The 22,982-nt window shown below is 50.1% G+C and overlaps 1 protein-coding gene across 1 annotated transcript in view; it reads right to left on the bottom strand.

Annotated features, from left to right (window-relative positions):
* LOC134412293 (serine/threonine-protein phosphatase 2A 56 kDa regulatory subunit beta isoform) overlaps positions 1–22,982 on the bottom strand; it is a 328,596-nt gene that overhangs the window by 3,939 nt on the left and 301,675 nt on the right. The window contains exons 13-22 of the mRNA XM_063146188.1: positions 18,580–18,785; positions 6,812–6,992; positions 6,091–6,242; positions 5,454–5,587; positions 4,837–4,926; positions 4,369–4,479; positions 3,985–4,073; positions 1,049–1,213; positions 607–740; positions 146–349 (exon numbers count right to left, since the gene is read on the bottom strand). Coding sequence (XP_063002258.1) covers positions 146–349; positions 607–740; positions 1,049–1,213; positions 3,985–4,073; positions 4,369–4,479; positions 4,837–4,926; positions 5,454–5,587; positions 6,091–6,242; positions 6,812–6,992; positions 18,580–18,785 — 1,466 coding nt within the window. The remainder of the gene's footprint in view (positions 1–145; positions 350–606; positions 741–1,048; positions 1,214–3,984; positions 4,074–4,368; positions 4,480–4,836; positions 4,927–5,453; positions 5,588–6,090; positions 6,243–6,811; positions 6,993–18,579; positions 18,786–22,982) is intronic.

The raw sequence follows: 22,982 nt of genomic DNA, 5'->3' as shown, positions 1-22,982 counted from the left end.
AGGCAGGTGAACAAGCAGGTTGCCATGGCGAAGAGGAGGAAGAGGTCCAAGGAGGCCCCGGCAGCTGCCCATCCTTCCGTACCCTCGATGCTGGCCCTACACACAGACACACACTCGCTCTCCGCCTCCCCAGCTCCTTCCTTACCTAGCATGCGGAGACGCCCAATCTTGTCCATCAGGAGAGCTGAAACAATGTTCCCCGGCAGCACAGCCAGGGTGCCCAGAAAGCTGACGAAGTAGATCATGTAGGCGTTGTTGTCATCACTAAAGTCGAGCTGGCAACCCTCTTTGTTGTGCAGGAAAGTGCTGTTGATGATCCGGCTGTTGATGAACTTGTACTCAAAGAGGTCTGCAGGTCAGAGGCCCAAGAGGTTAGAAAGGACTGAGACCCCACCCCACCGCTGCCCCCACAAGCAGCCGCCTCGAACCTCGGAAGCCTGAAGTGGGCCATGAGGCAGCGAATCTGAGCAGCTTAACTTCCGAAGCCCCTGGGCTACCGCGGCGCTTATTAGTATGCTGTCTTCTGCAGAGGATTAAATAAAACCCGCTACTGATGCCAGAAGACAAGCACAGCCCCGGTGCATGTGTGGCTGTGTCAGGCTTTACCTGTGTTGTAGAAGACGGAGGAGATGAAAGTGCAGTTCTTGAAGAAAGTATTGCTAGACGTGACATCCTCAAAATAACATTCCTCAAACAAGGAGTCAACGAAGGACACGGACTTCATCTTGAGGCCAATGAACCTGACAAACGAAAGGGAGAGAACAGAGGAAGAGATTCACTTTTCACTGAATATTGAACGAATGCGCCCACTTTCTCACTCAGAGAAAGACGGATAGTGGGGCACAACACAGTCAAGCAAATGAGGCTGATTTTGCCCAAAGGGGCCAACAGCGAGCCATGATTTTGCACCAACAGCACCGTTATTTGAACCCAAGGAAGGTTCTTCCAGGCTTTCTCCGTCCTCAGGATCGCCTGAGCTCCGTCACAACCCATTGAGGAATTGTTCAGCAAGTGTGTGTGTGGGGGGAATGGGGGGCCAGGCGCTTACTTGTCATTGAAGTACTCCCCACGGCTGTGGATCTGGTTCTCCAAGGTGAAGTTGAACGTGATGTGGCGCACCGTCTCATTGAGGAAGACCTTTGTGCGGGAGGCATATTCGATGTTCTGGAGATGTTTGATCATATCTGGGAACCAGACGGTCAACCCATAGTAACTGTGCCCAGAGAGTGAGAAGAAAGAGGGGGGAAACAACATGGAGAGCGTGAGAAAGAAAGAAAGAAAGAAAGAAAGAAAGAAAGAAAGAAAAAGAGAAAAGAGGAAGGGGGAGGGAAGGAAGAGAGGAACCTTTGGAGACTGAGACATAATCTGCCAACAGAAGTCCAGTCAGCCAGGAGGACACGGAATGGGGCCTTTCCGGTTGTGGTCCCCAGGCGGTGGAACTCCCCCAGTTGGCATTTTGCAAAGACCTTCCCATTTTGCCATTTTTCTTTCTGCTATGTTAATATGTGGGTTTTAGTTCTTATCAATTGTACATAATGATTACACATTGTTTAGGGATCCCAAAAGGTAGGATAGAAATAAATTTAAATGAATAAAAACAGACACGAGAAGGCAATCATACCCATTAAGTCCTGGGTTCTGTGTCTAATGGTAGCTGACTTGCATGTCTCCGGGGCAATGTGCATAGCACATCTGCGGTGTCTTTACTGTGGTACACTGCTTCTGAACATGGAGGTTCTACTTGCCGAACCCTCTTTAACTTCTGCCTTAATCCTGGCACGTGGAAGAGTTTGCTGTGATTACATATGGCCAGTTGGTAGGTTCAGAAGGGTTTGGTGGTACAGTTTTTGCTGGACTGACCCATTTGAGGTTGCAGCGGGGAATCACTCATATCTGAATGCTTCTCCCCCCTCAAATATATATATATACATATGGAAAACAAGCATGTGTCAGGGAAGAGGGTTCCAATTAACCTTCCTCTTGGTGAAAAGAGAATTCCTTTTCATGGGGGAGCATTTAGACCCGCAATAGCTTTGGTTATTCAGCAGTAAAGAAATGTAATAAATGGATGAATGAATGAATCCTGCACCTGCGGGCTGAAATGGTAGCAAAAGCTTGAACACTTGGGTTATGCCAACTGCATAAACAGGCCCTCCAAGTGGTGAAGGAAAACCGCTCTGCACCTGTTCAGAGGCACGCTTCGTTGTACCTTCTGTATGAGCCCGTGGCCGAGAAAGATCCCAGCTCTGTTAACGAGGGAGCCGGTTGATTGGGCTTCAAACGGCCTAATTAGTCAGGTAACCGTTTGCACACCTGCGAGTGGAACCAGCCGCCTCCAGTCACGACGGAGCAACGAGCCGCTTGCAATTATTTTTTCCTGACAGCTCCAATTAACAGAGCTGCCGGGAGATCAATCACAGATCTGCAGCTCCTGACGTCAGGGCGTTTTCCCCCCAGCCCCTGAGTTATATGGGCAGAAGAGCTAGATGGTCAGCTTTTTAAAACCAGAATTGATTTTTATTTTATTTTTAAAAAGGAAAAATTAAAATTGCTCCTTACACTGTCGCACAAATTGGCCGCCTTTGATTCTCGCTGCATCGTGGACCTTGTTAGATGAATTAAATATCGTTTCAATATTTAATTGCAGCAGCAGCAGCTGGAAACTCACCTGCAAAGGAGCTCGCAGATGGGTTGACGATTTGGGGGGGGGGGCAATGAGATTAGGGATGTTTTCAATAATGGGGGTGGTGAGGGGGGTTCTGTTGAAAATGGAGGGGGACCCATCAGTGAGAGCGAAGGGTTCCTCTCGGCTGTCCTTCTGCTGGCCTGTTGGGTTAGGTGCTTATTTATTTATTTATTTTGTAATTGTTATGGTTTTATTTTATTTTAAAGTTTGTTTGGTTTTGTTTACTTTTTGGCCTCTTGATAGTAACTGCAATAAAATAGTACATGCAAGTGGGGGAGGAAGCAGCCGCCAGGCACCTCTCCATCCTGCCTGGGTCCAGCTCCAGCTGAGAGCCCCCTCCCTCCTGCTACCAACTGTCTCTGGAGAGGCCACCGGTGAGGGAGGAAGCGGCAGCCAGGCAACTCTCCATCATGCCTGGGTCCAGCTGCAGCTGAGAGCCCCCTCCCTCCTGCTACCAACTGCCAACTGCTGAACTTTGTAACTAAGAATGTAGTGACTGAATTTGCTTTGCTTTCCCCCCTCCTCCTCCCTCCCAATCCCCTTTCCTTTTGTGTCATGTTTTTTAGATTGTAAGCCTGTGGGCAAATACTTTTGTAAGCCGCCGTGAGAGCCTTTTTTGGCTGAATGGCAGGATAAAAATGCTTAAATAAATAAATAAATAAATAACTTGGACTCCACCTCAATATCATTACAGGGGCAGCATCTAATATTCTTTGGAAGAAGAAAAATAGAGGCCAGGAAAGATCTAACATGCCCTATTACACAGCGTTTCCCCGTTCGCTCTCCTGAGTCTCTTATGATTATTTTACTTCAGGGCACCAATAACCCTATTACTGAGCAAGTGGCCAAATTTTTGAATCTGGCTCTTCTCATTAGACTACTCATGGATGCCTGATAATTATTTTAAGCCTATTGATTAGCATTTTTACAGATTTTATATCCCTTCTTCTTTACCCTCATGTGTTTTTATTACGTCTGTGTACTTATAGGTTGCAATGGCTGTCTGTTGACTGTAAATAACGATCGATTGATATTTTAAAGCTTGATTTTATTTTAATCCAATAAATAAATAAATAAGAATCAACAGGAGACTTGGTTTTTTGACGTTCTGAGTGTTCGCATGTGGAAGCAGCAAGTTTCTAGGTGGCAAAGGTTTCTTTAAAAATACAGAGCCAGGGGATAACTGCACTTCTCCTGTTACAAAAAGTTCACAGAATCAGCCCCGCAGAGAAAACGAAGCAATACAGAAAGGGTCCGGATCCCTTGCCACAACCCCTCTTCTGGCGCCGCAACCCCACCTGAAGGACATGGTGAACCACACTGCCATCATCATCAGAGTCACCCGGCGATACTCGGGAGCAAAGCACTGGTGAAAATTCGCCCAGACCTGTAAAAGGCAAGAAAACCATGAGCTATTTCCACTCTCCTGGGGAATGAGAGAAAGGAGTTGTGACGCTTTACTACAATATGCTTTCATTGCCTGTCTGCAACCCCCTGTACACAATTCATTGTCTGATCCCCAGAAACATCTGCAAAAACGTTCTAGCTGCTCAGGGCGAAAGTGTCAGCAATGGAATGTAGCCGAGCAGTGCAGCTTCCGGGAGGGGGGTGAAAGGTCAGTTTGTGGCAGGGCCCAGGGAGCATGTGCTTCCTCCTCAAGTCCTCCAGCACTCGCTGCCTACCTGCTGCGTAAGGTTCAGGAAGCGGACCATCCAGCGCCGATACCAGGTCCCTGTATCGGACTGGATCTCTACGAGTTCATCCTCCTGTTTGATAGTCTTGATATGGGTCACCTGCAGCGTAAAACGTTGGAGAGGCAATGTGATCTGGGGAATGAGACATTTATCTTCCTGGCCTTCACATCACGGGTGCTGAACCTCTTTCTGCCGGAGGGCTACGCATACATGCCTTCTGCAATAACTCGGGGAATACTATGCATACAGGCCTTCTTCTGCAATAACTTCCCCTGCACCAATTTAAAAGCAAAGGACTGGAAGAAGCCCTCTGCAAAGGTTAACGGCAGGAGAATGCACCAGCAGGGAGCCATGGAGTGTTACAAGTGCACTGGAAGGGTTCCCATTTGACATCTCTTTGAAAGTCTAGGGTACATGCAGTGGGTTCGAGTCCCGGCAAGGAGAAAGCACGCTTACCGAGAAGACCCGTTCGGGGTGGCCTTTGGCCCTCATGTTGGTGTCATGGACCTGCTTCAGCACCATCCAGGCCTCGTCATGCTTCCCGTTCTAGAAAGACAAGACCAGGAAGGTTTTAACCAAAGTTTCGCCTCTCTGCATTTGTCTCCGTCTGCAGGAGACAACAACGCTGAGCAACCCCCCCCCCCCAGGCTCAACCTGTTGCGACAGAAGTGGGACAACTGCTGGTATCAAAGGGGCCCAGCCCCCAAACCTGTTTTCCTGGCCAGCCCTAGAACTGTGCTCCTGACAATCAGGCTTTGGGGGTAGCCAAACATTTCGGCTTTGCAAAGTGCCTAGGGGCATTGGCTGTTTTGCAGACACACAAACACACACACTGATTTGGGGTTCGCAAGCAGCAAATGCCAGAGCAGAGGCCCTGTTGGTCAGAGCAGCAAAAACAACCATGGGGCTTGTGGGACCTTAAAGACAAACAGAATTCCAACGGCCGAAGCTTTTGTGGACTACGGTCCACTCCGTCAGATGCTTTTCCCTCCACTGCCATCCCGCCCCACGACCCGACTGTCCCCCGGTGTCCTCTGCATCCCATCCCTGCCATGTGTTTCGGTTCCATTTACCTCCAGGAAGAAGCGAGGGCTCTCCGGCATGGTGGTGAGGGCACCGATGGCAAAGACAGAGGGGAAGGCGCAAACCAGGACGAAGACACGCCAGCTGTGGAACTGGTAAGCGGAGCCCATTTGGAAGCTCCACCCTGAGGAGGACAGGCCCGAAGAACAAGGGGAGAAGAGAAAAAGAAGGGCAGAAGGAGAAGGCGTTAGGAGAAGAGGAAGATCCCCCCACGCCCTCTCCTTTCACATGCCAGAATTACAGGCTTATATCTATTCTCCAATTGAACCACAGAATGCGCCAAGTGCAGAACGCTCCAAGTTTCTAGCCCCTAAAGTTGCGGAGATAGCGTGAGCCGTCTCAACCTGGGAGGAGAGGACAAAGTAAGGCTTCCAGTGGTTTTGAGAGGCCGAGGGTTCCATACCCTGTCAATCTCCTTGGCGCTCCCGATAGGTTAGTGGAACAAAGTACGCAAATATATGCACATTTGCCCCACATGCGTAATTTCTACAGGTGGCAAAATCCAGCTTCTGTCTTGGCGCAGAATTTGGGCAAGACCAAGAGGAGGGGAAGGAAAGGATGTGCCAGAGAGGATGAGCTGGTACAGCCAGCCTCTCTCCTCCCAAGTGTCCCTGCAACAACCCTTACCATAATGGGGTATAATTGCCCAAGCCATGGCGGACGCATAGATGCCCCCAATCATCCAGAACATACAGAGCCAGCTGAGATGCTCTCCACGTTTCTCCTGGGCCAGGAACTCCGAGTAGTAGGAGAAAACAATGGGGATTGAACCTCCGATGCTGAAAGCAGGGGAGAGAGAGAGAGAGAGAGAGAGAGATCTCAAAACTAAAACCAGCCCTTGAAACGACCATTCACCAGTGTCACTCCTGCTGAACACCTGGTGGGCCTGTACCACTTCAGATTGCAGGTGAGGGAGAGTCTGTACCAAGTCAGACATGGGGTGGGTGGGTTCATTTTTTTACTACACCCCCATATTAAAATGAAAAATAAACAAAATGCCATTTCTTTAGATGCATATTACAGAGACAACAAGGTCGGCGAAATAACTAAAAGTGAGTTCGTTAGACACTTTTTAGTACCAAACAGAAGAGGACATGCGTCTCTTCCACATCCCGAATGCCTGGTTGCTCTTGTGCGGTTCGGCCTCTCAGAGACACACTTGCCCACATTCTTCAGCATTAAATTTACAGCCTGGCCTACTGCTTGGCTTACAGCTTCTTGAGAACATCCATTTCTCCACACCCCCCCATTTTAAAAACACCCCCTCAAGTTAAGTTCCTGGTGGCAGAGAAAATAAAAAGACTGGTGATGCGCTGACCGTACATTTGGGGGGGGGAGGAGTCCTTACCCCACGCCAGAGAGCAGCCGGCAGAAGAGGAATGTGCCGTAACCTTGCACGAAGGACGAGAAGAAGGCGAAGACGCTGTTGACGGAGAGGGACATCAGGAGACACTGCCTGCGTCCGAGCCGGTCTGCCAGGCCGCCCCACAGAAAGGCTCCGACCATCATTCCCAGGTAGACAATGAGGCCTGGAGTGAGACAAGGAGACCTCCCCTCAGCCACCGCCGGCGAGGTTTTGCAAGCACCCTTTGAACTTTAGGGGAGGCTTCCCCCAATAAGATAGACCATCAGGGTTGTAGCTTCCCCCAATAAGATAGACCATCAGGGTTGTAGCTTCCCCCAATAAGATAGACCATCAGGGTTGTAGGCTTCCCCCAATGAGATAGACCATCAGGGTTGTAGCTTCCCCCAATAAGATAGACCATCAGGGTTGTAGGCTTCCCCCAATAAGATAGACCATCAGGGTTGTAGGCTTCCCCCAATAAGATAGACCATCAGGGTTGTAGTGGCAGGTTTTGAAGGGCAGGGGCTCACCACGACCGCCCCCCATAGCCACACTCTTAAGAAGAGCCCTAAAATGCAGGCTGTGGGGTTGATCCCTAACAAGAAGCCAGCCCTAGCGGTTCTTCGATCACCAGCAGGGCTTTTGCAGAGCTCTCGGGTCTGAACTGCCTGTTCAACGCCAGGCAACCCCAAAATACTTTGCAACAGGGAACCATATATATTGTTGCTGGGGAAATTCATTTCCTTCCAGCCACTGTGGAGAGCGCAGCTCAGCTCTGAGGGGACAGGGAAGCCTGGGGGGGGGGGCGGTGTCAGATGGCGTCAGCATCCCTGCTAATAACACAGTGCTGGCCCCACGTCTCTGAGACCACTGACGCCACCACACCACCACTTATCACCCCTGTTATAATTCTGGCTGCCCCATTTTGCACGAGCTGCAGCTTCTGAACCATCTTCAAAGCAACCTGTCTTGCAGCAATCTAACTGGAGGGTGACTGGAGCCAAGTTATCCTTGTCCAGATAGGGGCGGAGCTGGGCCACCAACCAAAGTTGGTAGAAGTCACTCCGTGCCACTGTGGCCACCTGAGCCTCAAGGGACAGAGATGGTTCTAGGAGAACCCCCAAGCTACAAACCTGCTCCTTCAGGGGGAGGGCAACCCCCCATCCATAGAATCATAGAAAAGCAGAGTTGGAAGGGGCCTACAAGGCCATCAAGTCCAACCCCCTACTCAGTGCAGGAATCCACCCTAAAGCATCCCTGACAGATGGTTGTCCAGCTGCCTCTTGAAGGCCTCTAGGGTGGGAGAGCCCACCACCTCCCTAGGTAACTGGTTCCATTGCCGTACTGCTCTAACAGTCAGGAGGTTTTTCCTGATGTCCAGCCGGAATCTGGCTTCCTTTAACTTGAGCCCGTTATTCCATGTTCTGCACATTGGGAGGATTGAGAAGAGATCCTGGCCCTCCTCTGTGTGACAACCTTTCAAGTCCTTGAAGAGTGCTCTCATGTCTCCCCTCAATCTTCTCTTCTCCAGGCTAAACATGCCCAGTTCTTTCAGTCTCTCTTCATCCAGAACAGATTGAGCACCCTCCAGCCAGTGAGCATCTCGGTCTTGTCTGGATTGAACTTCAGTTTGTTCATCCTCATCCCATCCTCTGTCGCAGCCAGGTACGGATCACCACATCCAGGGAGACTCCTCCTGGCGTGCACACTGGGGCCTCAATCTTTTCACAATTACTTTTTTGCGGCACACTAGACTTTGGGGCCTCTCCAATAACGCAGCGCGTGTTATTCTAGGGCAGAGCTAGCCAGGAGCCCTCACAGTGCCTCCGCTTGCGGAGGGTGACGCAAGGGGCCAGGCCGAGCCTGCCTTGTCTCGGCGGTGATGGCGGTGGTGTGACTCAGCACGTGGGAGGTGCAGCAGCCAAAGCCGGAAGACAGCGGCATCGTGGCATTTTTTCAAATGGTGCAACCCAGCCTTGCTGCGGCACTGTGCTTGCTCCAGGCACAAGGAGCGGGGGGAGGGGGGACATCACTGTATTTCGCCCTTGCGTCGGCGGCAGGCAGCTAATCCCTCCGGCAACGCGTCCTGCGGTGGCCAAACTAGCTCTTCTTAGTGGGCTTTAGATGCTCACTTGCCTCCCATCTAAGCCCAGGATTAAGCCGAAAAGAATCGGGCCAATTATGCACCCTGACAGATGCAACGGCGGCAGTTTTGCTTCCACGCACACACACACCCCTGAGATGGAATCGCCCCTGACGCCTGCCGGCCTCACCAGCACCACGAGGGTGCACAGAGCCAAAAGGGATTACTGGCGCTTTCTCCGAGGCACCCGTGCGAATTGTACAGCCGCTCCAGACTGCAGTGCGGCATTCCGTGCCCAGCCCTTTCCCTGCCCCAAGTCGCTTTGGAAACCTTGGCTCTTGCTAATGCGCTGGGTTTTCCACCTGCTGCTGTGTCCGACGCAACGGTGCTCAGGTTATCCTCGGGCAAGGAGACGTTATCGCAGGCGACGACGGCAGCGGTCCATTTCACTCCCTGCTAGAGGGGTGGCAATCCCCACAATCCGTGTCTTCAGCGGTGGGACAGCGAGCTATGGTTTTGTGTGTGTAAATGCACCATCGTCTCACAGATGTGGCCTCAAAGCACACTTTCTGATGGAACCCGTTTGCAGAATTCAGCTGAGAGGCAACAGGTGTAGAGGAATCAAGGTATTTATACCGGCCCTCCTAATGGCTCTGCCATGCCGGACGACTCTCTGGTGAACGTGTGAACTGGATTGTTCTTCATTTAAAAGAACTGGGTTTGAAGCGACGTTGATAGAAACGGACAACCTACCTGCGGCGTATGATCCACACTAGGCCTTCCACATGCAGAAAGTCCTCTCGGGGGATGCTGCAACAACCACTGAAGGGTGAACATGCGTCTTACTTATTTCAAAACGTATCGCCGGCATTTCTACGGAAATGTGCACTGGAGGTAGCTTTCCCTCAGCCTTTGAAGATGTGTCAGACTACAACTCCCATCAATCCCAGCCAGCATCACCCAGGCATGTTGGGTTATAATGGTGCCAGCTGGGGATTACGGGAGATGTAGTCCAGCACATCTGGTAGGCAGCCAATTGCAGGGAAGGCTGCCTTTTGCTTCAAAACAAAAAACAATATAGTAAAATGCCATAAAAATGGGCAAATAGCAAAACAGAAGAAGTAAAGCCAAAGGCATTTTAAAAGGCTCTAACTACTTTTTTAAAAATAAAACAAAATAAAACATTAAAATAAAACACTCTGAAAAGTGGATAATCAGAGGGCCCAACCACTCCTCCCAGAGAGGGTCATTCCGTGGTGAAGGTGCCACGAATGAACCCAGGGAGGCCCCTGATGAAGAGGAAACTCAGCACCCTAAAAGAGGGCACCAAATTTGCAGAACACCGGTATGTTCAAATTTATGTGCATAGGTGCAAATATAGAACAATAACTCCAATTTAAATAGAAATGCAGCGCGCTTTGCCCTAGGGGAGAACACTGACCAGGTGAGTTGCTGCCCAGGTGCTAACTCTTGTTGGGGGGCTTCAAGGCACCTGTTCTGCTCCCCTCCCTCCTTTGGGGTTCTTTGGCTTGAAACCAGACAGGCCCACAAGCAGAGGAGCTGTCTCCTGCCAGTCTAAAATAGAGGACTGTCCTTTGCAAAGTAGGGCACCTGGCCACCCATAGTAGGATCTCAGAAGCTGAAGGAGGCAATCCTAAAGGAACCTGAGGCCAAAAAAGCCACACATACATTCATTATATTTCTACACTGCCCAATAGCCAAAGCACTCTGGGTGGTTCACCGAACAAGATATGAATCTGAATAAGATCAGTCCTGCTGATCCCAGATAACAGCCTGGCCACAGCACCCTTCTGGATCGACTGATACTTCCAGGCTGTCTCCAAGGGCAGCCCCATGTAGAGTGTGTGGCAGTCATCTGACCGGAAGTTGCCACTGAGTTGGCCTTCAATAAATGAAAATTACGCCATGCACGGAAAACTGCCCCACAATCCCAGCCATGACGAATAAGGAGCAGTTCTGGGTCTGACAACACCGAATCTGCGTTCCACCACGTGGCAAACAAGTGACAGCTGGATAGCGAAAGGCCAGGGACCCGACCCCCTCTGAGGGACGTGGGTCTGGATGGAGAGGAATTTGATTGGGAAAGGCGGCAGGATGGGAGCAGAGCCGGAAGGCAGAGCGGACGCGGCACAGAGCAGAGAGAGGGCTATTTTTATCCTGCCTTGCACATAAATTTGAACTGCAGTCACAGGACCAGTGTGCCTGAGCGATGGGAGGTGACAAGCTGGTTGGGAAAGGAATTAAAGCAGCCGGTTTTGGGGGCCGGGCAGATCTTGGCTGGGTGAAAAATGAGAAAGTGGTGGGGGTGAGGATATTGGGAAACCATGACCTCAGCAAAACCGGAGTGCCTGTTCCGGTAAACATTCCTTCCCTCGTGCCTAAATGCTGTGGAAACCCGACCTCCTCCAGTCGAGGGAAATCACTCACTAAGGATGTCCGGCCGAACTCACAGATCTAAGGGTGTCCCCAGTTCCCTTGCTCCGGGAGTGTGGGGCGCTCGGTGGATCTCTGGAGGGAGGGAAACATCCTGGGATGAAGGCCGGGCTATGCTACACACTCTTCCTGCCAAGGACAAAGTGCAACAGGCCTACGCTACAAGGGAGGTGGAAGTAGCCAGGCCTCCTCTGGAGTGCTGCGTGCGCGTCTGGGTGCTGCACTTGTGGAAGGATGCAGACTAATTGGAACGGGCAACGAAGACAGGATGGAGATGGAGTCCCGTGTGGTGAAGGAACTGGGAACGCTGAGCTATCACACACACACACACAAACACATAGCATGCTGCTCCCCACCCTGGAACAGGATGTGATGCTGAGGACCAGGTTCTTAAAGCAGTTTGGAGAGGCACAAATGAAGAGAGGTAAAGAGCAGGGAGCTTTTGAGCACCTGCAAAGTACATTTCCAGGTAACCATGATCATGTGCATTTGGGATGAGGTGAAGGCACCCGGGCAGAGGGTGTATATTGCAGGCATACCCCCGGTTCCACACTCCCCGCCCATTTTAAAATTGGTTGATGCTCTATCAGAGTCTATCTAGACCGATTCTGCCCACTGTAGCGCATGAATGTGCTCTCTGCAGCCTTTTCCATCGCTCAACCCCTACGTTCCACAAGCATCAGTCCTGTCATCCTTACAACAACCTTGTAAAGCAGGCCAGCGTATTCATAATCGCCATGCTGCAGATCCGGGAGGGGGGGGCGCAGCTGGCTGAACAGCGGCTGGTTTGCCCCGGGGCATTCAGTGGGGTTCGTGGCCCAGGCGAGATTCAAACCGCGGACTCAAAATCTTGGTCTTGCCATTTTCGGAGCACAAAGGCCTTGGGGTCGCTTCTTTTGTCTGAGGAACAGACATTTGGGAATGAATCAGGGTCCTTGTATGATCAGGGGTGGGAGGCAGGGGAGGGAGAGCCCCATGCCCTATAGCACTGCAGTCATCTAATTCTTCTGCCCCCCACAAAAAAAATAATAAGACGGAACCTCTTGGGAATAGCCCCCCTCCCTTTTTCCTCATCGTCTGGATGACTCATTGCTTGTTGCGCTCTTCCGCCCCAAACCATGCTGATTAGAAATGGCAGTGTGCTTTGAGGTTGCTGGAAAGGGATGAGGGGGGTGGGGAGGGGGGTGAACAGGATGACAGTGGCAAAGATGTGTGTTTTGTCACTGTCCCCAATCAGCTGGCTGGAGAATCCCCTCCCGAAAAACCTTCGCCAAGCATGTGACTGCTCATAAATTTGTCTGATGCAACTGTAGCTCTCTAAGAACCCCAGACAGGCAGGGAAGGCAGGAAGAAACCCATCCAGTGAACCTGAGTTGAGCGTTATTATAGAATAGCAGAGTTGGAAGGGGCCTCTAAGGCCATCGAGTCCAACCCCCTGCTCAGTGCAGGAATCCACCCTAAAGCATCCCTGACAGAGGGTTGTCCAGCTGCTTCTTGAAGGCCTCTAATGTGGGAGAGCCCACAACCTCCCTAGGTCACTGGTTCCATTGTCGTACTGCTCTAACAGTCAGGAAGTTTTTCCTGATGTCCAGCCGGAATCTGACTTCCTGTAACTTGAGCCTGTTATTCCGTGTCCTGCACTCTGGGAGGATCGAGAAGAGATCCTGGCCCTCCTCTGTGTGACAACCTTTCAAGTATTTGAAGAGGGCTATCATCTCTCCCCTCCATCTTCTCTTCTCCGGGCTAAACATGCCCAGTTCTTTCAGTCTTTCCTCCTAGGACTTTGTTTCCAGACCTTTGATCATCCTCGTTGCCCTCCACTGAACCCCCTCCAGCTTGTCTGCATCCTTCTTGAAGTGTGGTGCCCAGAACTGGATGCATTACTCAAGATCAAATTACCAGGGTCAAATAGGGAGGCCTCCAAACTAACTAAGCCTTTATAGAATCATAGAATAGCAGACTTGGAAGGGGCCTACAAGGCCATCGAGTCCAAGCCCTGCTCAATGCAGGAATCTACCCTAAAGCATCCCTGACAGATGCTTGTCCAGCTGCCTCTTAAAAACCTCTAGGGTGGAAGAGCCCACGACCTCCCCAGGTCACTGGTTCCATTGTCATACTGCTCTAACAGTCTGAAAGTTTTTCCTGATGTCCAGCCGGAATCTGGCCTCCTGTCACTTGAGCGCATTATATGAGAAACCCTCCACGCTCCGTGCTCCTGCATTGTTTTTATGGACCTCCATGGCCTTCCCTCCTCCCCTTGAAGCCATCTTCCTTCCCCAATCCAAAATGCCTCCATGGGAACAATGAGGAACAATGAGGAACAATGGTGGGGGGAGGGCCGCTCAACCCCAAGGCTTCAAGAGGTGCTGGGGCTCAGCCTGCCAAGAAGATGGAGGAAGAGGGCAGAGTTCCCTAGCGCTGCATGCAGAACTTGGCTAGTTCAATCCCCTGCATCTCCAGGTAGGGATGGGGAAAACCTTCATCTGGAACTCCAGTGCGTTGTTGCCAGAATAGGCAGCCTTTTGCATCCATGAACTTTTTTGGCAATTGGAGAGAGAACTGTCCTGGGCACTGCCACAAAATGGCTGCCGTGAGAGGCGGGGCAAAAGGCAACTTACTTGCCCCAAGGACCAAGTACAAGACAGAGGTGATGTCTGAGTCCCAACACACTAAACAACTCCTTTGAATCCACAGTTTTAAGCACCAAGAGGAAGAAACCTGTTTCACATTTTTATTCCCTGATGTAACCCAACACGTTTCAGCTCTCCATCATGTATCTGGGCCTTCTTCAGGAAATTCCCTGCAGAGATCTCTGAAAAAGATACGTCTCCAAGATGAATCCTGTGACTTGAATCATGCCGCAGGATTCATCTTGGAGAGGTCTCTTTTTCAGAGATCTCCGCAGGCAAAGCCTAGAAATATTGGCTTCTGAACAAACCTGATCTACATGATAGAGGGTCAAAACGCATTGGGCTGCTTCAAGAAATAAAACTGCCCCCCTCAACACCCTCAGATGTTGCCTCTTCATTCTACTGACTCATTTTGGATGTTTTCCAATTTCATCTGACCCAGATGGGCAAAGAGTCTGACTTGGGAGAAGACCGCTTCCTATGTTTCCATTAAAGTCCACCCTTTATTCAGATCCATGAGGACTGGAACCTTAATTTATTCTTTCGGGGAAGGGCCATCTAGCCCAGCTTGCACAATGTCTCAGGCAGGGCTGGGAAATTCCAGAGAACTGCTGCCAGTCAGTGCAGGCAAGGCTGTGGAGTGGACAACTGAAGGTAACAATTTTGGCCTGAAAACCCTGCTCCTTAAATACCAAATCTCTGCAGGGTGGGCTGGCTGCAATTCTCCCTGGGAGTGGGAAGCAAACACTCTTCAGACGGTCAGAGGCCCTGTTTGCCCTTCCCATGAGCCAGGACAGCTCCCAGGCTTTCTGGTGGCGTTTTGGCTCAAACTCTCAACTGTGAGGACGGCCCTTTTTTCTTCTTTGCTGCCAACCCCAAACCAGAAGGACCTGTGTCCCCGCCCCCAACACGCACCGCATCAAGGCCAAAGGGGATCCTTTGAGTTGGGGGTGCAGTGAAAAGCCATATATATTGGGGGAGCTGGTAACGGGGTGGGGGGGCAGCTTTGCCGCACTGCGGTGTGTGTGGAAACCCGGCACCGAATTCGGCTGAAAATGCCGGCGTTCCCCCCAGCACAGGCGCTCCGCCCCCGCATGTCCCCCTTTATGTTCCCACCCCCGCAAAAGACGTTTTCTCCCCTCCCAACCCTGCCACAGTTCCTTTCACGGGGAATTAATTCTGCCTAAGCTCTTTCGCCACAGCGGCCAGGCCTCAGCGGTGCCTCCGTGGCTCAGAGAGATAAGCTCAGGCCCACAGCTACTCTGACACATTATTCCTAAATTACAGGGCGGGGGAGAGAGGGGGGTGCTGAGATGAGTCACCACCAGTCTCAACCGACCACTTTGAATCCACACTCAAAAGAGGGGCCCCACACCCGGCTGGAGACAATTCAGCGCCTTGAATCGCAGGCTGGGGCTTTGGTTCGGCCCCAGAACCTCCAGGAGATGTGACGTAACGATGAAAGGGGGAGAGAGAAAGAGGGAGAGGGCCTCTGAGCATGCGGAGACATCCACCTGCTTAAAGCCGGTGGTGCAGCTGAATTCGAGAATGACCCATCTTAGAACGGAAGCCATGTCCAATGCACTCACACACCTCTGCATGTAGCAAGCGGGCTCCTCAAAGAAAGGGCAACGGCTTCGAAGGAAGAGCCGTGCTGTAGAAGACCAGACTCCGGCGTCCTCAGAGTGCCAACCAGATCCAACATGGGAGGTCCACAAGGAGGACATGAGTGCCAATGGCACCCGCCTGCTCACATTGCCCTGCAACTGAATGGAAGGCCTTACTGGCTCTGATCCGGGAATGAGCAGCGATCCATCCTGACTAGTAGCCATCGGAAGCCTTCTCCTCCGGGAATCTATCTAATCCTGATTTAAAGCAAACACAGTAGCCGTCTCACCACCTCTTGCGTTAGCGGATTCCAGAGTTTTAATTACGTGCTGTTTAAAGCGGCTTAAAGCCAGTTCTGCAGAAAGAGATGGCCAAATTCAGGAGCGGCCCACTTTAGACTGCGGGTGGATGGGGGGCTTGTCATATGTTTGAACATGGGAGGGGGGGAACCCACCCCAAACCATGCATGTAATAAGATAGCATATCAGGGAGAGCGCAGTGCTGATCCTTCTTCCCTGATGTCCTAGCTTACTGCAATATTTGGCAGGGAAGGGCAGGCTGATGGATCCAAAATTAATGGTTGTGATACAGTCCGTTCAGGACCCTACCAGTTCGTTCTGTGTAAAGGTGTGTGATGGTGCTGGAATAGATATAACTAGCCTCGACAGATCTGGAATCATGACTGGCAGTAGAGACAGATGGTGCTTAGCCTGTACCAGGTGAGGGATGGCAAGACAGGAGCCTCCTCCATACCCATAGATATCAATATAGATCCTGCACAGAGTTTTCGTACCAGTAAGGATGTAGCCCAACATAAAGATGATGAAATCCCTGAATATAGACACCTAGCACCTAGTATCTCGGCATGTCTTTCAGATATCTCAGCTTGGCTGCTTCATCGTCGCTTGAAGCTTAACATGGCAAAGACTGAATTGCTTGTTTTTCCTCCTAAACCTTCTCCTCATCTCTCATTCTCTCTTACTGTCAATGATGTTACGCTTACTCCGGTCAAGGAAGCTCGTAGCCTTGGCTTTATCTTCGACTCCTCGCTCTCCTTTATTCCTCATATTGAGGCAGTAGCTAAATCTTGTCGATTTTTCCTGTATAATATTGCCAGGATTCGATCATTTTTGTCTGTCTCTTCTGCCAAGACGCTTGTTCATGCACTGGTTATTTCACGGTTGGACTACTGCAACCTTCTTCTCTCTGGCCTTCCTTCTTCTCACATCAGCCCGTTGGTTTCTGTTCACCACTCCGCCGCAAAGATCATCTTCTTAGCACGCCGCTCCGACCATGTTACTCCGCTTCTGAAATCTCTTCATTGGCTTCCAATTCACTTCAGAATCCAATATAAACTTCTCCTGTTAACCTTCAAAGCTTTTCACGGTCTAGCTCCTTCCTATCTCTCCTCTCTCATCTCACACTATTGCCCCGCTCGTGCTCTTCGCTCCTCTGATGCCATGTTTCTCGCCTGCCCAAGGGCCTCTACTTCCCTTGCTCGGCTTCGTCCATTTTCGTCTGCTGCCCCTTACGCCTGGAACGCTCTTCCAGAACATTTGAGAACTACAAGTTCAACCACAGCTTTTAAAGCTCAACTAAAAACTTTTCTTTTTCCTAAAGCTTTTAAAACTTGATGTTGTGCAGACTTCTACTGTTACTTTCTACTGTTAGTTTTCCCTACCCTGTGCCTGCTTACCCTTCCCTGTACCTGTTGGCATTCTCTTCCCCTCCTTATTGTTTTACTATGATTTTATTAGATTGTAAGCCTATGCGGCAGAGTCTTGCTATTTACTGTTTTACTCTGTACAGCACCATGTACATTGATGGTGCTATATAAATAAATAATAATAATAATAATAATAGCATATCAGGGAGCAGGCTCCCTTATGAGCTAGCCTTCTGTGTGCAGGGGTTTATTTGTTGATATCTGGCATGGAGGAGCATTCAGTCATGCAGTCTGAAGCAGTACAGACTCTGGCTTATGATCCATTGTTTGTGAGCACAGCTCCTCTCTTTGATAAAGAAACTAGCCTCATCCTGAACCATGTCTGTCTCCCTCTATCTGGGATTCAGTAACTCTTAATGCTATGTGAACTCTTTTGTCACATTCATTATGTTCTTCCTCTCTCAGGAGCGCTAACTGAGGTAACCATGAGATACGCCTTGCTGAACCACAGGTGTCTCAGATTTCAAGTATCAACTAAGAGAAAACCTCCCCTAACACACACACACACACACACACACACACACACACACACACACACACACTTCAAATATTCATGCTAGAGCCAGCCACATTCCCATCTGGTTCAATCTGTAAACATGTTATTAAGATTGCCAAAGAGTTCTGTGTAGCCTGAAAGCTTGCCTCCTAGTCCTTTCCCCACCTGAGATAAACTGGTTCAACTGTACATGCACCACATCTAGTTTGGCACGAGCTTTCCATGGCATGACTTCCTCCAAGTTGCCTTCATTTATTTGTTTATTTTGCTAGGAACTCCGACACTTTCACCAAACTATGTTTCCCACGTGCGATTCCTTGGTAGGGAATTACGCAATTCAAACAGGTTTGAAGCCTGGTTCATGATGTCTGAAGCAAAGCGCTCTAGATGAGGTTAGACCGGGGGTGGGGGTGTGTGTCTCTCTGTCTCGCTCTGATTTTTTAATCCATCGGATTAACCTCGCCCACAAAAGCCAGATGTTTCCCACAGCCCTTTACCATATCCCACCATGCCTTGCTCACCTTTTCCCCACAACCCCTCTGTGAAGTGTTAGAACTGCCAAGAGGCCGCTGGAAACCACAGCAATGAACTCTGTGCACCTGTTACCCCACCGCCAATGAACTACATCCTCCACCCTGCTGCCACCCCACCCCCAGGTGCCTGCCCCTCAAAGCAGGTAATCTCAATGGACGACAGCTACTAAAAGGAACCGCGTGGCATCTCCTGGTCGGTCCGGCATCAAACCCCGGCCATCCCATCTCCTCAGGGACTTACCCAGCATGCCTTTATTGGAGTCCGACAAGCACATATCCTTCTCAGCGCTGGGGAGGACAAAGCCCACCACGAAGATCTCCACCCCGTCAGCCATGAGGGCCAGTCCTAGCACAAAGTACAGCGTCCACTGGAAGCGCCCGTGCCCACACTCTTGGAGAATCAGCTCGTACTGTTGGGCTAACTCTTCCTTCTCCTTCTTCTTCTCCCTGTCCAGGTCCTCAAAGTCCCTGAATTCACTCACCACCTCCTGGTTGGCGGTCAAGTGGTCCCCCCCTTTGAGGGAGTCGTTCCGGGGGATGCCCTGGTACTCGCCCTCGTAGATCTCGTCGTCCTCGTCGTGGCCTTCCGTGGCATCGCTGGAGGCCCCTTCGTCATCGACCGCGGGCTCCCCACGGTAGTAGCCGTCTTGGGGCTGGTAGTCCTCGTCGTCCTCGTCTTCCTCGAAGCGGGCGTAGGAACGCTTCGTGTACTCGTCTTGCACCCGGTCGACCCCCTTGCCCACCTTCTTGGCCGTGTGCTTTTTCACTTCCTTGGCAATGTCTTTTGCTCCACGAATGAAGGCAGTCCGGTCTCTGAAACCTTCATCCATGGCTGTGGCCCAACTGGCAAAGCCTTCGGGAGAGAGAAACTCACTCACAGGGTTAACGTGGGGAGTGTTCTCCGTTCAGCACCCGGAAGGGTGGACAGCTCCTTCCTTGGGACAACTATCTCTACGCCCTGGAGTGGGGAGGACCAAGGCAGGCCGCTCTGGTGAAGATGCTCTTAGAGGGTGGTGAGCAGCATCCCACCCACTTAAGTCAACGCTTGTGCCTAAGCAGCGGAGAGAGGCAGCGCTGCTCCCTGTGGCTGAACCGAGGCGGCCCTGCAAGGACGACAAAGCAAAGACAGAACCTTTCAGACATAAATGCGCAGAACAAGAGTGTCTAGCCATCCCTACAGAGAGGAACCTGGAAATTAAAGGCTAATCCAGAAGACCACATTAGCAAAGTAGGAAGGAACGTAGCTTTAGCGAGCCTGGGCCACCATGTGGTGAAAGGACCAAGCGATTGGTTTCTCCGGCTGTGCAACTTGCAACCAGGCCCACTTGCACCCTGCCATGAGAAAGCTAGGGAGGGGGCATTTATCAATCCACTGTTCAAATATTGTCTTTATTTTTTCATTGTAGTCAAATATTCCATGAAGCCAAGAACACCGTCCTTTTTTAAGTGGCAGCCTATTATTATTATTATTATTATTATTATTATTATTATTATTATTATCATCATTTTATTGCATCATGATGACCTCTGATAACAGGAGCAGAAGTATGGGCCACTTGCTCCCAAATCCTGCAAGGCTCAATCCATGCTTTAAAAGGTGCTCGCCTCTCTCAAGTCATCCACATGGCCAAGCTTCCCCTACTGTCCACATTTGTGGCATTTCTGAACAAGAAGGCAGAAGCAACCAGACAAAGCTCCTCAGCTCAGTAGCCAAGGGCACAAGCACCCAGGAGTCAAGACTGCTGCTGAGTCTATTGCATTTGCAGTGAATGTCCTTCCTACAGCCTTTGCAATCTGCTTTATAAACACCTTCTGGAAGAGACTGGGGTCCTTTCGTGGCTCTCTGGCCACCATTTTTGTACAACTCTCTCTTCTTTGTTCTAGGAAATTCTTGTTTTTAAAAATACAGACCAAAACTACAGCCAGCCATTTTGGCACACCCCCACCCCACCTCACCCCAACACTGAGTTCTACTTTGTGTAGGAACAGCAAAGAAGACAAAGATGGAGACAAGGAGGAGGAGGAGGAAGAGGAGGAGGAGGAGGAGGAGGAGGAAGAGGAGGAGGAGAAAGAGGAAAAGGAGGAGGCACACCACAAAACAAACCCATACCTCTAATGAGAATGCCCCCTGGATTAAGTGCATCTATTCTTCATGCAAGTAAAAAGTGGGTTACATCCTCCAACAGGCTACAAGCGAACCCTACTGGCAAACATAAATCAAGAGGGCAATTTGCTGCAATGAAAAGGCACAGACAATGAAGCATCGGACCAGCTAGGGAGAAATAAACCTGCCGCGGTATATTTTTTAATATCGTTGTTATTCATGAACTACATCCGCGTTTCTTTCCCAGCTGTGCCTCATCTGCGTAAATACACTCGCCAGTAGCGACAGGCCAGGCACGCAATGCCTGGAAAGGTCTTCTCACCCTGGGAAGGTGGGGCGTTGTTCTTTCTCCAGCTTTGATAAAGTTGAGAAACAACAATACTTTACTGTCTCCCATGCCACATGTGAGTGGGGTTGCAGAATCATGGAGTATTCCCCACGTGTGTGAAACGGCCAGGGAGGGATTGAACATCAGAGGGAAAGCTTTGATATCACCATCCATGACTGCAAAGTCATGGTACACATACACAAACACAACTATCTCACACACTTGTCTCTTTTGATGGGTATAGAATCGTAGAATAGTAGAGTTGGAAGGGGCCTCCAAGGCCATCGAGTCCAACCCCCTGCTCAATGCAGGAATCCACCCTAAAGCATCCCTGACAGAGGGTTGTCCAGCTGCCTCTTGAAGGCCTCTAGGGTGGGAGAGCCCACAACCTCCCTAGGTCACGGGTTCCATTGTCGTACTGCTCTAACAGTCAGGAAGTTTTTCCTGATGTCCAGCCGGAATCTGGCTTCGTGTCACTTGAGCCAGTTACTGTATTCCGTGCCCTGCACTCTGGGATGATCCTTTACCTACATCCTGATCCTTTTCACTGGAGATTGAACCGGCAGGCAAACCATGTGGTCTACTGCTGGGCAATGCCCCCCTTTCCCTAAAGCCCTTCCAACGAATCAAGAGACCAGGCTGGGTACCAATCAAGGGGCTGTGTTTCCCTAGGTGGAGGAGGGACATCTATGCAGAATCCCCAGCCCATGGGAAAGCCAAGCTGGGTGCAATTAGGGACTCAACTTCCCCTGGTGGAGACCGTTTATCTGGCAGCATAAATCGGTTATCAAGCCATTTCCTACTAACAAAATGCATTTTTGTGAATTTCTGCCATGAATATGTTCATTACACACACACACACACACACACAAATGCAAGATGGAATCAAAGGGTTATCCAGTAGCACACCCTTCGCCAACCTGGTGCCTTCCAGGTGTTTGTTCTTCAACTCCATCAGCCGCAGCCTGCAAGGCAAATGCCCCAGAAACAAAAAGTAGTCGTTTTTGTTTTTGTAGTCCAAAACACCTGGAAGGCACCACATTGCAGGAGGCTGCATCAGGGTAATATTACAACACTATTATACATATACATTGAAGCAGAGTACGTGGCATATACTGCAAACTTTATATTGTTTGTTTCGAAATTTATTAGTTGCCTCATTTATTTATTTAATATTGCTTCTCCTTTGAAACAAATCCTGAAGCAACTGACAAAAGAATAAAAACAAAAGAAGCAAAAAAGAACACACCCACGTGTATCATTTTAGCTCAAACAGGTCCCACACATCAACTTCCAATACAAACTTCAAACAATTCAAAAACTTTAAAATGATCTGAAACCTTCAAAACCAATTTGAAACATCCCCCTCATCTGAATGAAAAGCTGGAGAGAATCGTAAAAACAAGAGTGTGCAGCGAATACATTTAAAATACTAAGAAGCCATGTGGGAAATGTTTTAGCAGACCCCCTGCAACTGAACAGAGAAGGGGCCAACCTACCATCCTTTGGTAGAGAATACCACAGGAGGGGAGGCTGCCATGGAGAAGGCCCTGCCTTGTGTTTCCACCAACCTGACCTCTCTTTATAAAAATTAAACGTTGGACGTCTACTTTGGGTTTGCAGACAACCAAAAGTCCAGGCTGGGAGCCAAGTAAATGTCAGAGGGGAGGACCTCCACGTGGAAGAGGGGAACTTCTCCAAAGTCTTGTTCAACAGCAGGGAAGGTCAAGAGTAGAACATTCAGTGTGCACTGTTATATCTGCAGTGGGCCATCACACATTGAAAAAGTTACCTGTGGTATCAATCGAGCCATGCGCAACCACACTTCCGCTAGCACCGTGTTAACCACAACCAAATGCTAAATAAGGTGTGTGCGTGTGGGGAAGGAACAGGGAACAGGTCACCAATACTCCTGTGGCCATGACGTAGATTCTTCTAGACCGACCAACGGATGCAAAGACACTCCGTTCCACTTCTTGATCACACGCCCCAGGGAAGAGGAGGAAGGAGAAAAGGGATGCGCACGGATGAATGCAAGAAGCCAACTGTTTGCCAAATCGCCCTTTCCCCTCTCCTCATAGGATGCTATTTTTAATCCTTAGCAGCAGAAACATGTCTGGTAGCAAGTGTGTGAGAGAGAGAACAGGAGTCAGGCAGCGTGCATATAGAGATGTCTGTATGAATGTGGATAACTTTAAAATAAAAACAAAAA

This window comes from Elgaria multicarinata, chromosome 21 (genome assembly GCF_023053635.1).
Source record: "Elgaria multicarinata webbii isolate HBS135686 ecotype San Diego chromosome 21, rElgMul1.1.pri, whole genome shotgun sequence".
NCBI classification, from domain to species: domain Eukaryota; kingdom Metazoa; phylum Chordata; class Lepidosauria; order Squamata; family Anguidae; genus Elgaria; species Elgaria multicarinata.
Note: the sequence above shows the minus strand (reverse complement) of the source record. Positions and strands in the feature narration are given on the sequence as shown.